The sequence below is a fragment of the Lagenorhynchus albirostris genome, chromosome 5 (genome assembly GCF_949774975.1).
Source record: "Lagenorhynchus albirostris chromosome 5, mLagAlb1.1, whole genome shotgun sequence".
NCBI lineage: Eukaryota > Metazoa > Chordata > Mammalia > Artiodactyla > Delphinidae > Lagenorhynchus > Lagenorhynchus albirostris.
The window spans coordinates 137,118,516-137,132,825 of NC_083099.1; the positions used below are offsets into that span (position 1 = coordinate 137,118,516).

A 14,310-nucleotide genomic window follows, 5' to 3' on the forward strand; every position below is an offset into this window, starting at 1 on the left:
TCTGCACTGAGCCGGATATAAAACAAAATCTCTTGTTTCTTTTTCTATTTAAATAATGGAACACATGCTTACATATCAAGAATTTTATTCAGGTCTTAAGAAGTAAACTCTGGATTCAGAGATTTCCAACCTTGGTCATGACTTAACCCTAAAACACATCTTTTAATGCTTTATCCTTGGAAGTCTTTGGTGCTAGGGATACACTGTTGGCAAAAGGCCAACCCATGTTTAGTGGCTCTTTCACAAGCCCCTAAACCAAGGCTTCAGGAGAGTGAGTTTCTGGCTTATCTCTGCTGTTACTTAACACCACTGTTCTCTGCAGGAGAGGGGAGACTTTAGAAAAGCCGAACCTTGGTTTTCAGCAGGGCCCTGAACCAACCTCAAAGAGGTCTTCAATAAGGAATAAAACACTGCAAGAACTAGGCAGGAAGACTATCGTTTTTTTCAGGGCCTCTGGGAAAAAAATTCCCCAAATACTTGCCTCAGATAGAACAACGATATTTACAATAACTACTTTTTGGTAAATGTTCTGCGCCACTTTCAGTGTTAAGGGAAGGACTTACTGGCCTCAGATTATTATTTTTTTAAATATACTGGCTATTAAAATACAAAGCAACGTGAAAAACAAGTAACTAGAGCAACAGGGGCAGAATCTGCAGTTGTTCACTTGTTCTTTCATTGGACAACATGCACAATAGCTGAAGCACCTGTGGCATATAAAGCATTCAATTGAGTGTATATAGCGCTAAAAAAGCTCCCCTGCATTCAGAAATCCAAAGTGCTGGGAAAATAGCTACATCAACTACTGTCAACTTAGGCTGCGTCTTTCTAAAGACCAGCAAGCACCCCTGACGGTGACCTTGAATCTTTCCCCCCAAAATGCCCCCGTCCCCCTCCCCCACGTCCCAACGCCTTAAGAAAGCTATGGATTCTCCCCGCAGGAAAATGTTTCATTCCCCCCACACTGACAAAATTCCCTAGCTCCCTGAAGGAAACCCAGCACTGGGCCTCCTCAATATCTGTGGGCCCTATTAGGAATCTCTGCACCTAGCCCAGTTACTCATTTACAGATGGCAAACGGAGCTTGGAGGGTATGAAGAAGCTTGCCTAGAATAGTATTGCCTGTTGGTAGCAGAGCTGGAAGCATACACCTTGTATTCTTTGGCTGGCGCTTCTAACGCACAATCACATGTTTTCTCTCCATCACTGATTTCTGAACACCAATCAAGCTCTCCCGGGCCTTAGGGAGAAGCTGATGCTTGGATGCCCAGGTGCCGAGGAACTTCTGAAGCCACTTCAGATCCATCTCCTTGCCTGATATGGACGTGCTGATGGGAAACAGGGATTCTTCACCCCACCCTGACCAGCCTGGAGTTTCTTCTGAGGTCAAAAAGAAGGCAACTTTTCCAGGGACTGGGAAGGTCAGATTAAGAATACAAGAAAGACTGCCAGGACACCCATCCTTGAAATTAGCTTTCTTTTCTTATTACCAAATAATACAGTAAATGTTTACTTTCACTGTTTCTAATTCATTGAGAAGCAGGAGTGTGGAGAGGTATAAGAAAACGCCTGTTTGATGAGATGCCAATTCGGTGGTTTCCATGGCCATAGATAGGAACACTAAACCCTTTGAAGGGCTTTCTACCAATCTGGCCTGTTGTGCACACATATTGTGTTCTATAACTCAAGACTCAAAGAAAAAGTAATCCCATATGATAATCCACTCCCCCCAATATAGCCATGTGTGAACCACTTTTATTTTTATTAATCTAAAAATTCTGGGGGAAGGCTTTAAAAACTTACCAATAAGTATATGAAATGTTTCTCCCATAAGTGTTGAGTTAACCAGAACTCCACCAAGCTTCATGAGGTCACTGTAATAAATATCGTTGGGCCACTTCACTCGTAAATTGATATCCTAAAGGAAAATCTACATATTAATCAAGCAGTCAGAAGACACAAAGGGACCAGAAGAGGTCATCCAGCTAAAATAAAACAAAAGAAAAAAGATGAACAGAATACTCTTGAAACAAATGGAACAGGGAGTCTCATCCTCTCTTCTTTTTGAGACAGCTAATCACCGCTTTGGAACAATCCCGTATTAAAGTACCTGGTGGGGCTAGAGGGAAGGAGACCTAAAGAACACACTCAGCAGGAATCCCAGCATTCTCCCCACCCCCATCACTGTTCATCAACAAAAACTCTCCGAAGACGCCTACCTTGGGAGTTAAGTTCATTATCCCAATATCAACAACCACACCACAGAGTACCATTGTGTGCTGGGGACAGGGGGCAGGGAGAGAATACTCCTCTCAGGGCTCTTTTCCCTTAAGGAGCTTCTGCTCAAGAGAGAGACGAATGGCCCTGAATTAACCGACGTCCTAAAAGTCAGGGAGAAATGTGCCAGCAGAATGCTATGGAGACACAGAGGAGCACCTCGTCTAACTGAGCTATTAGAGAAGGTCTCCATGAACGGCCGCCAGTCAACTCGGGCAAGAGAAATAGACTTGTCCAGTGGCCTGCTGCCTCTCCATCCTGAAGGATGTGGCCTGGGCAACCCTGCCTGTGCCTGGTCTCAGTGGAACGGGCCAAGGGTGGACACTGCCTTGAACTGGGCCACCCAGACCCCCACCTCCTGCCATGACTGTGAAGCTGGGGCACACAGACTGGGTGAGACCCAGTGGGCACCAGAACTGCCAGGGCTCCTGGGTCTGGGACTGGCAGGCAGGTGTGGGTAGAAGGAAGCCCATCTGGACACAGGAGGCTGGAAGAGAGACACTCAGCAAAATGCAGCCAAGAGACCAGAGAGTAGATAATGGCCTCAGTCCCAGAGGGCTGGCTCTTTCTTCACTGGGGGCAGGCACGGCACCAAGCCCCAACTCGGTGCTAGCCTGCACATCACTTATACCAAGCCCATGTGTTGCTACTAGTATCATCTCTATTTAACACGGGGAGGGCTGAAGCTTAGAGACACTGCCTGGCTTGCCTGAGTTTGCGCCACCTGCAAGTGGCAGAGCTGGGACACAAACCCAGGGCTTTCTGACACCAACCCCTGGGAGCTTAACCCTATGCTATGCAGCCTGCCGCTTCCTAGCAATCCTCTTCCCTCCCTCCAGCAGGACTTCTTTTCACCTTGGCCAGTTAGAACATGTTTCTGTCCTTTAAAAGCTCATCTGCTCTATGATAGGGAAACCTCATATTACTTTTCTGACTAAAATAAGGTTCGGGGGGATGGGTGGAGGTGGGGTGGGAAGTCTGTCCCCCAGGGGACATCTGGCAATACTGGGAGGCATTTGTGCTTGTCACAGCTTGAAGGAATCCTACTTGCGTCTAGTGGGGAAAGGCCACTGATGCTGCGCCACCGCCCGTAATGCCCAGGATGGGCCCACAACCGAGATGGAGGGGCCCAAACGTCAACAGTGCTGAGAGTGAGAAACGCTGGTCTAGAAAATCTGCACCTTGGAGACCATGGTCCTGGTCACTCTCCCAATTCCCCTTCTTTCTCCTCTCTTGCCTACCCACGTCCCACGGTGGCCAGCACAATCCCGGCCGGAGCCCAGAAACAGCTCCTCCACTACAGGGGCCGCTGCTTACTTCTGTGCTGCCCCTGCTTTCGGGCTCCTGTTTCACTTCACATTTTCAGGTCTAGTTAGTTAATGATGCAACCTGTGAAATTCTGGGTTCTCAACCAGGTGAACAGGACATCTATTCCAAGATGAAGAGAAAGTTCAGGTGTTTATTTTTCATTGTCTCAACCTTTTATTCAGACAGCTACTACAGGCCTTCCAGGTATAAAGCACTACGCTAGGCTCTTTGAGGACCAAAATAAAACCAATCCTGTGTTCCAAGAGCTGGTTGCTTTGTAGGAGTTAGAACCGGAGCACAAATAACCCTGCTTCAAGCAGTCCAAGGGAGGTGCCCTAAAAGTGGCCTAGACATTTGAAAGCGCTGCATGGCATCGGAGGAGGGAGAGTTTGTAGCTAGCAGTTTCCAGGAAAGGCATTTGAGCCAGGACTCTCAGGGCAAATAGGACCTGGAGGTGCAGAGAAGAGAACAGGAGCAGGATACACGGGTGGGGGGAGGCTGCAGAAGTCCAGCAGGACCTCGAGGACAGAAGAGCAGCAGGAGCAAGGGCGGGCAGCCCAGCACGGGCTCCGGAAGGGACGGCACACAGGCCACCGCACTGCCCCCGGTCCGACCAGGCTGGGTATGGTTCATGTGCAGATGGTGACATCTGGTCGGGGACAAGAAGGGCAGGATGTAAGAGAGGCCAACCCAGCACAACGGAGGGCCTATTTCAACCACCCTGTAGCTGTAGTGTGTAAGCTAATTAGACTCGGTGAAAAATGAATATTCAGGACCTCCCTGGTGGCGCAGTGGTTCAGAATCTGCCTGCCAATGCAGGGGACATGGTTCGAGCCCTGGTCCGGGAAGATCCCACATGCCACAGAGCAACTAAGCCCGTGCTCCACGGCCGCTGAGCCTGTGCTCTAGAGCCCACGAGGCACAACTGCTGAGCCCATGTGCCACAACTACTGAAGCCTGCGCACCTAGAGCCCGTGCTCCACAACAAGAGAAGCCATCGCAATGAGAAGCCCATGCACTGCAACAAAGAGTAGCCCCTGCTCGCTGCAACTAGAGAAAGCCTGCACACAGCAATGAAGACCCAACGCAGCCCAAAATAAATAAATAGGGCTTCCCCGGTGGCGCAGTGGTTGAGAGTCTGCCTGCCGATGCAGGGGACACGGGTTCGTGCCCCAGTCCGGGAAGATCCCACATGCCGCGGAGCGGCTAGGCCCGTGAGCCATGGTCGCTGAGCCTACGTGTCCGGAGCCTGTGCTCTGCAACGGGAGAGGCTGCAACAGTGAGAGGCCCGTGTACCGCAATCAATCAATAAATCAGTAAATAAATATTCGGTTAGCCAAAAAGTTCGTTCGTGTTTTTCTGTAAGCTGTTACAAACGAACTTTTTGGCCAACCCAATACTAAGAGAGTAGATCCTAAAAGTTCTCATCACAGGGAAAAAAATTTTTTTTAATAACTATATGAGGTGATATATGTTAATAAAACCTCCTGTGGAGATCATCTTACAATATACGCATGTCAAGTCATTGTGCTGCACATCTTCAACTTACACACTGCAGTATGTCATTTATATCTCAATAAGACTGAAAATAAAATAAGAATGAAGCCAATCCAAAACCATACAGATAAGAAGATCGGGCTTCCCTGGTGGCACAGTGGTTGAGAGTCCGCCTGCCGATGCAGGGGACACGGGTTCGTGCCCTGGTCCGGGAAGATCCCACATGCCACAGAGCAGCTGGGCCCGTGAGCCATGGCCGCTGAGCCTGCGCGTCCGGAGCCTGTGCTCCGCAACGGGAAAGGCCACAACAGTGAGAGGCCCGCGTACCGCAAAAAAAAAAAAAAAAAAAAAAAAAAAAGATAAGGCTGAGCTGGACAGCTGCAGAAATGGGATAGGAACTTTGCTGGGAGCTTCTTAAGGAGAATGGGGACACATCCCCGGGTCCATTGTTGAGGGCAAGCTTTCCACCTCCCCACCTGCTACCCCAGCACCTGGGAGAGCCTTCGCGCACAGCGGGCACTCAGAAAGTGCTTGCTAAGTTAACAAGTGAGGCTACAAGGTCAAAGTTAAAGCCATGAAAAAGCTAAACAAACTAATTTAAATTTTTACTTTATTTTCCTAAGACTAATTAACCTGTTGCTAGGGTTAAAAATATTTTCCCCACAACAGAATTTTATCTTCTCAACTGCTTAGTGCAGTTGAGAAGATCCAAGGTGAAGTGTCCAGTTCAGGGGCTGCACGCTGGGCCTGTGAAGGCTGGTGACAGTCTGAGGAGCCTAAGCCCATGACACACAGCAAGGATGCTGAGCGCCCGGTAACAAATCTCACGCTTCGGCATACATGCCAATGACTTGACATAATACAGGAAACATGTACCCTGGTCCCACGTACCATGACTATGAGGACATGGCCACATCGGAGGAGCTTAGGGGGCAGTGGAGAGGACTGCTTCTCCATTGAAGCACTCATGACAGACCCCCTTTCAAAGTCATGATCTTAGCATCTTGCTTCACGAATTAATACAATAATTGTTTTTAGCCTGACGTTAAGAGCTGTATGTGGGGAGGGAGGCTGGGAAGGAACCCCCTTATTTTTATTTTATATGTTTAATTTTTTTTAGATGAATGAATCTTTTTTTAAAAAAAATATTTATTTATTTTTGGCTGCGTTGGGTCTTCATTGCTGCGTGCAGGCTTTCTCTAGTTGCTGCGAGCGGGGGCTGCTCTTCCTTGCGGTGTGCAGTCTTCTCATTGCTCTGGCTTCTCTTGTTGCGGAGCACGGGCTTCAGCAGTTGTGGCTCACGGGCTCTAGAGCGCAGGCTCAGAAGTTGTGGCACATGGGCTTAGTTGCTCTGTGGCATGTAGGATCTTCCCCGACCAGGGCTCGAACCCACGTCCCCTGCATTGGCAGGTGGATTCTTAACCACTGTGCCACCAGGGAAGTCCCAAGAACCCCCTTTTTATATCCATAAGAAATTCTTCCAGGAAAAGGAGGAGGGGGATACAGCAAGTGGAGGCTGGGGAATGGGAGAAAGGCTTCATGACTGTGTTAACTGCTCTCTTTTCCTTGTCTTCTTAATAACTGACACCAAAGCATTCAAAAGTACTGATGTAGCAGGTACATCTGTCCCTACAGCTGGGTGCGAATGGCCCTACACGAACATGCACATTGAACTCGGGCAGCCACAGACAAGGGATAGCTTTGCTGAGCACAGCCTGTGGTAAATGAAGGTAGGAAATGAGAAGGTTCGTTTAGGCCTATAAAGTAATCCTTTTCACCAGAAAGCACCACAGATAAATAGACCCATCCAGTCCAATGTGCTTCAATAAGAAAGAAAGAAAGGAAGGAAGGGAGGGAGGGAGGGAGGGAGGAAGGAGGGAAGGAAGGAGGGAGGGAAGGAAGGAGGGAGGGAAGGAAGGAAAGAGAGAAAGAGAGAGGGAGGGAGGGAGGGAGGCAGAAAGGAATAAGAGGCTTGCCCTTACTAGGACATTTGACAAATCTGACAAAAGGACAGAAAGGGAATTCTGGAAAATAATCACAGCAAGCCTGAAGCAGCTGTAAACCTTGCAGCAAGCCTGAGGCAGCTATAAATGTTGCAGCAAGCCTGAGGCAACTATAAACCTTGCAGCAAGCCTGAAGCAGCTATAAACCTTGCAGCAAGCCTGAGGCAGCTATAAACCTTGCAGCAAGCCTGAGGCAGCTATAAACCTTGCAGCAAGCCTGAAGCAGCTATAAACCTTGCAGCAAGCCTGAAGCAGCTATAAACCTTGCAGCAAGCCTGAAGCAGCTATAAACCTTGCAGCAAGCCTGAAGCAGCTATAAACCTTGCAGCAAGCCTGAAGCAGCTATAAACCTGACGGTGCTTTTAAACCTCCAAGAGCACTCTGCTGCCAGCTTTGTAAAAGCAGGCTGAGGCTCCACATGAAGGAATCATTCAGACGCATACTACAAACACAGCTGAACTGAGATGTGCATGCATGGTGGGGATGTGACGGTGATGAACTGCACGTACCTGGTACCCAGGAATGGACCTTACCGCCTCCACGACAGCCAGAGACATCAGATGCTGGACAAACGGAATCCTCTGTCCCAGCTGGGATCTCAGTGGGATGGAGACGAGCAGGGTAGAAAGAGCACACCCCACGGGGCTCAGCCAAGCATTCCTTCCCCGCCCTGGAACACAAGCGCCATCAGGAAACCGGCCACTGTGCACCACGAAGAGACTCAGATGCACATAATGCCAGAAAAACTGCTGAGGCCTCAGAGCCACACACTAAAGGCCTGTCCCACCTGAATGGCTGACGAACATGCCTGGTTATTCCGGGGTTAACTCAACATAGAGAAGCTTCTTAAAATCTGAAGCTCTGCTGCTGAACAAGTTTCCAATAATTAGCATAATGTCCTCCCTCTGTGAGCATATCATTTATACTTTGATGATAAAGTCTTACACAGTGTCTGAACATCACTCTCAGTTTAACTCTCACCATACGGCAATGCGCAGGTGAAAACAGAGACAGTGGGGAAACCGGACCGAATCTATACTGGTCCAGGAGAGGTCCTGGAAGCCATTTGCTAGAAGTGATCCCTACTGTGATGGTCCCATAACGCTGTGAATACATTAAAAACCACAGAATAGTATGCTTTAAATTGGGGGACTGTATGGTATGTGAATTATATCTTGCTGTTTTTTTTTTTTAAAGGAAGCTGAATTTGAAAAATGATCCCTGATATTAACTCTCTGAGTTATTTTTCTTAAAAACTACAGGTCAAGAAAATAACATAATCAAAACGAGAGGTATAATCAAACTTCTTCCATGTCTTTTTTTAAACCACCTTATTGAGCACCACAGCCTTGAATAAAATAAATTTTTTTCCTCTCTTTGAGTTATGTTCAAAAGACATGCTCAAGAGAAAGAAGCGAAAACAGTGGATTTCTTATTTCATTGCTTCTTCTGAGAAAGGCATAAGAGCCTCTGAGAGTTAAAAGGACGCTTGGGTCGGCCTGCTGCCAGCTGGGGGTGGGGAGAGACAGGGGCCAATCGCTCCCCGTATGACCACTGAGCATGAATCTGCTTGCGGCTGGACCCCAGATGGATTCTGGGAGGATGTGGGCTCTTGCCTCCCGAGAGTCAGCAGGTGTTGGAAGCTCTGGGCAGCCCTTGGCTTCTTTGTGGTCATTCTGTGAATACGCATTGATCGTTGATCGAGTGTCCACTCCGCGCAAATCCCAGTGCCAGCTGGCAGACGAAAGACCCCTCCATGTGACCCTTGGTATAGACACAGAAGGCACCTCACAGAGAACCTTCAGGAAAATAAACGTCTCTATAACAGAGTTATTATTCACACACTGCAATGCCTAGAATGTGTCAGAGAGAAGAATTTACAAGACGTAGGTAAATGAACATTAAAACCATCACAAGCGGACGTCAATTAATTAAACATCTCAGTTTAAGAGAATGCTTTAATTCTTCTAAGGTTCAATCTTCTAATTGATTTTCCTCCCTCTTCTCCATTTTAGGGGTGTGTGAAAACAACTTCTGACTCGAGTCATGTCGATGATCAGCACATGCAATCAATTGGCTCTCTGGCCAGGAGAGTCACAGATTTTAGAAAACAAAAACCACAGAAACAGTAACAAAAGATGACTGACCTTTGCCCTGCGTTTGGTGGACTGCGATGGCGATTAAACCCATTTCCTGTGGCATCTCAAACATCAACCTGCAAATGGTGGGAAAGACCAGTCAGCCAGAACAGTGACACGACATGAGAACCGAGAGCTGAAAGTGGGGGACACTGTTTGCACTCATTTGTGAATGTGTTAGTAAGGAAGAGCCATCTTACGGGTTTCAAGGGATACTGACCCCATTCCCAGCCTCTGTAGTGAGAATGATGGAAAAGGGACAAAGAAAACGCCATTTAATATAAAAAAAGATGGTTGGGGGGGAGCAGTGTGTGTGCACGTGTACCTGCCCAAGCTGTCATTAGGTTTATTCAAGACATTGTTAGATTACATTTCCTTGGAATATCCTATCAAATTCTTTCTTCCCCCGCTGATGTGGTGTCCCTTCTTCGAATGACAACTAGCAATTCCTGACATTTGTTTCTACTTACAGTGCGTTTCTGTCTGAACACTAGAACATAATCATAACAGAAGTTTCTGATTATTCAGAAAACTAATATGGTGGCAATAAAGCTGTTTAAAATACACACTATCCCCTGAGAACTAATTATGTTTTAACTATAGTAAATAAATCTACACCTTCTGAGAACTCAGGAGAACCTTGGATCCTTTTAGGCTTGAGTTCTGCTTTTAAAATGGTTTTATTTAAAAGAATACAAACTTCCCTTTGGGGGATAGTTAGAAAAGCGCACTATATCTCCACCAAATGAGTTGACATTAACTTTTTTTTCTTTTCTCTCTTTTTTCCCCAGAAAAGGAAAGGGGAAAAAATCCCTCACTCTGAGAATTTCCTCCCAGTTCCATTCTACACATTTAACTCCACGTTAGGAAGGTTTTCCTGTGCCTTCCCAGGAGTTGCTGACCAGGTACTGAGCAGGCATAGTTCACCGTCGGGTTTATCAGACAAAGCGAAACATCAGGTTTGTCCACGGTCAGTGCCGCTGCAGAGGCCTCTTTGAAATACTTTTCTGGGGGAGGGAAGTGGCAAGGGCAGGAATGACAGCAAGGTGGTATTTTGCATAAACAAAGTTTCCACGAATGATTCCAGGGTTTCCACAGCACCCCCGTGCTGAGGAGAGGGACCATGCCCTGATAGCCCTTCATCCTCTCCTCCCGGCTCAGGGAATGGGGTGGAACTTTACACATGGTAAGAGACAGAAAATACTTAAAGGTCAAAACAACCAGGGGGTCTCTGTGCACGCACGCGGGCTGGCAGAGCCTCGCAGGGCGCAGGCAGGCCCGGTGGGGAGGAGCCAGAAGCCCCCTTGACTTGCTAAGAAGAGCCTGGCCGCATCAGGCAGGGGCTGGGCTGGTCTGACAGCCACGGGGCATTCCCAGTGAGCAGCCAGCCCCCCTGTCTGGGTGCCAAGCCCACTTCCATCTCACATGAAATACAGCTCCAGAAGTATTTCTCTTGGACATCATGAATAACCCATGGAGATCGACTCTGCCTATACACCGTTGGGCTCCAAGAATAAAGCGTCCTTTTCTTGCATTGGAGCGGCAGAAAACCCTAAGAAGGAATCTTTATCTGCGCAGGGAGGTAACGTTGTCTCCCAGGAGCCTCTTGCTTCCCAGAGAGACCCAGCAGCCCTTCACCTGGGCTCCTACGGCACGAGCTCTGGGGCGAGGACGCCTAACACGTTTTTCTGTGGGAAGGGGTGCGGGGGATGATTCTGCACGTGTGAGCAGACTGTGAAGGCTCTCTCCATGGCAGAAATCTAGGATGTTCTGTAAATGAACATGTAGACAGTAGAAGGTCATGTCTCTAGGAAGCGGTGGTGATGGTGGAATTAGGCGAGGGGAGGTGGGGAGGTTCAGAAACCAAGCACAGCCTTTTCTAGAACAAAGAGAAATGATGAAGGGAACATATGCACTAAACTGCTGGAGCGCTGGCAGCAGTTAACAGGGCAATTGATGAGAAGACTGAGCTTGTGCTGCTGAAGGCCAAGAGGAAATTCTGCGAGGAGGGAGACAATGGGGGGGCGGGGGACTGGGGGTGGTGTAATGCTTAGTTTGAGGCCAGTGGAGGCCGCCAGATTTATTTGTGCTATCTAAGATAACTCTGGGGGCCAAACCACACGGCTCACAGTCAACAAAGAAGTATTTATGAATGTTTGCAAAATCTCAATTTTGCATCTCTGAAGATGAAGTCTCTAGGTTACTTCAGCAGAAAGGAGACACCATAAATGCATTTCCATCCCGAGTTGATGTCATTCTCACAAAAGGAAATAGAAAAAGGAGGGGGAAAAAAGAATAAAAAAAAAAAGGAGGGGGTTACATAATGACTACCTCCCTGCCTCTGTGCTTTTTTTCCTTGTTGGCAAAGGCTGCTTAATAAATGGTTTCTGTGAGTGGCAGCAGAGGGCATGCACTGTATACCAACAGGGCACGCGAGGAAAGTGCTCTGTTTTTGTACACTTCCCTTTGGTCTGAAACATCCAGAGCTCCCAAGGCTCACCTGGCAAACAGGACAGCGTCCTGACCACTTTGTTACTAAGGACATCACAGTTCCTACTGGGTTCCCTGCCAACCGGAACGTCCTGAATTTCACGTTGTTGTTGGAATTAAGTTTCAATAATTAAAACTAACCAAGGGACTTCCCTGGAGGTGCAGTGGTTAAGAATCTGCCTTCCAATGCAGGGCACACAGGTTCAAGCCCTGGTCTGGGTAGATCCCACATGCCGTGGAGCAACTAAGCCTGTGCGCCACAACCACTGAGCCTGCGCTCTAGAGCCCGCGAGCCACAACTACTGAGCCCATGTGCCACAACTACTGAAGCCCGTGCGCCTAGAGCCCGTGCTCCGCAACAAGAGAAGCCACCACAATAAGAAGCCCGTGCACTGTAAGGAAGAGTAGCCCCTGCTCGCCGCAACTAGAGAAAGCCCGCGCACAGCAAGAAAGACTCAGTGCAGCCCAAAAATAAATAAATAAATAAATAAACTTATTTTTTAAAAAAAACTAACCAAGAAGACAGGCCACTATGAGTTAGTGAAAATTCTGAATGAACAAAAGTTTAAATTCAGACCCAGTCAATCCACTTTGAGGATTCAAACCTAAGGAAATAGCCCACATTCACCACTGTGTTATAAAAGTAAAAAACTGGAAATTACATAAGAGTTCAGTAGGGAAATGGTTACGTAAATTACATTACATGAGGTCAGTGGAATAATTTGTAACCATTAAAAATGATAGTTATGAAGACTACGTAGCAACACGGAAGAAATGCTTTCAATAGAATGTTCAATTTAAAAAGGAGGATACGAAAACTACATATACTTTTATCCCAAATGTGTAAAATTCACAGAAAAAGGGAGGAAGGAGATTTGACAAAACAATAACTGTGGCTACATTAGGATGATTTTTTTCTTTATTTTTTTAAACTTTCTTTAAGATGACTGCTTACCTTTAATTTTAAAATACTTTTGAAAAATTTGGGGGAAAGAAGCATGGTTTTTATGTTTAAATATAATATTTGTAAACATTTCAATGAATAGGACTGAAAGATCTGCTTTAAAAATAAGATAATAACAGTCACCTTCAGCACACATTTTATTATAACCAATGAGCAAGACCTTATTTGACAAGTAATTAATGAGCAGAAACTCTTAAAGCCAGTCTGTTCATATGCAATGGGAGCCTTAAACGTTTTACACCTTCTGACTCAGTGACTATACTCCTAAGATTGAATTCTAAGGAGTATTCAGACAGGGAAACAAAATAATTCAGGGACACAACTATTCATCACAGCATTACACAGTGAAAAAAATCATAAATAGTACAAACTGTCCAAGACAGAGGAAAGAAAAAAAAATCATAGTATCCCACATGAAAAAACATCATATAGCCATCAGTGATACAGGCAAATGTCCATTGAACACCACTAGATGACTTCAAGAGGGTAGAAAATCCTATACTTTTAAAAATTGTTAGGAAATATACCAAAATATTAGCTGTGGTTACTTTAAGGAGTGTAATTATTGGAAAAATACAGCAAACTACAAAGCAGAAAAGTCATCCAAAGAAGTCCTTCTTCTCCTTAGACATGGATGTTCTTCTATGCTTTTTCCCCTTAAAAAATACTACACACACACACGATATATTTTACAAAAAAAGTTCCTGATGACTGGAAAAATTGCTTATTTTGGAACTCTTAAAATAATGTAGATATTTAGTTATGGACACATTTTTATTACGTTGATAATAAAAAAGGCTTAAAAATAGCATCATGGTATGATCCCATCTATGTAAACTATGTATTCCTACGTGCATATATAGAAGAACACAGGACACCTATTAACAGTGGTTATCTCCAGAAAGTGGAAGCAGAATTATATGATGGTTTAAATTTCTTCATTATGCTATTCTAAGGAATCTCTGGGTGGTAAGATTTCAAGTGTTTATTTTCTTTATACTTTTCTGAATTTTCCACTATTTCTATATTTGGAGTGCATTCATTTTAAAATCAGGAAAAATGCTATTAAAGAAAAGATTTATTAAAATCCAACTTTTCTTTAACCTACAGCTCACTAGCTGGTGAACAACCTCCTCCTTTCTGAGAGATCGCAGATCTGCAACGCAAGAGCAGCCCACTGTCCGAGCGTTACCAGGCTCACTGTACGAATCCTCCTGTAATGCACGAATGGCGATGCCTGTCCCTCACACTCATTCCCTGGTGGAGCATGTGGCTTGTGTGAGGTAGCAGGCTGAGTCCAGTTACCGTCCATGCACAGGCTCCCTCAGAGCTGGGGAGATGGCACGCAGAAGGCTGCAGCATCCTTGGGGGTCTCCACCCTGGGAGCCCTGAGGAGCTTCATCAACTCACGCTGGTGCCTGTGCTGTGCCCTGTCTTCTCCCCCCAGTCTTCTCAGTTGAGACTCTCCCTCTCCCAAGCCTTCAGAAAGACATTCTCAGAGAAGCCCCCACCCCTCCATGTTTTCTATGTGAAAAAAAGACCCAATACGGGGGGTAGGGATGAGGTGGAAGGAGAACAGGACCCAGGCAGTCACACACTGATGGCTAACATTATTTCTGATTTTGAAAACCTT

The 14,310-nt window shown here is 46.4% G+C and overlaps 1 protein-coding gene across 1 annotated transcript in view; it reads right to left on the reverse strand.

The window, feature by feature from the left end:
- Positions 1-14,310, reverse strand: part of HLCS (holocarboxylase synthetase) — a 198,094-nt gene that overhangs the window by 5,862 nt on the left and 177,922 nt on the right. The window contains exons 7-9 of the mRNA XM_060150917.1: positions 9,233-9,300; positions 7,595-7,755; positions 1,804-1,918 (exon numbers count right to left, since the gene is read on the reverse strand). Coding sequence (XP_060006900.1) covers positions 1,804-1,918; positions 7,595-7,755; positions 9,233-9,300 — 344 coding nt within the window. The remainder of the gene's footprint in view (positions 1-1,803; positions 1,919-7,594; positions 7,756-9,232; positions 9,301-14,310) is intronic.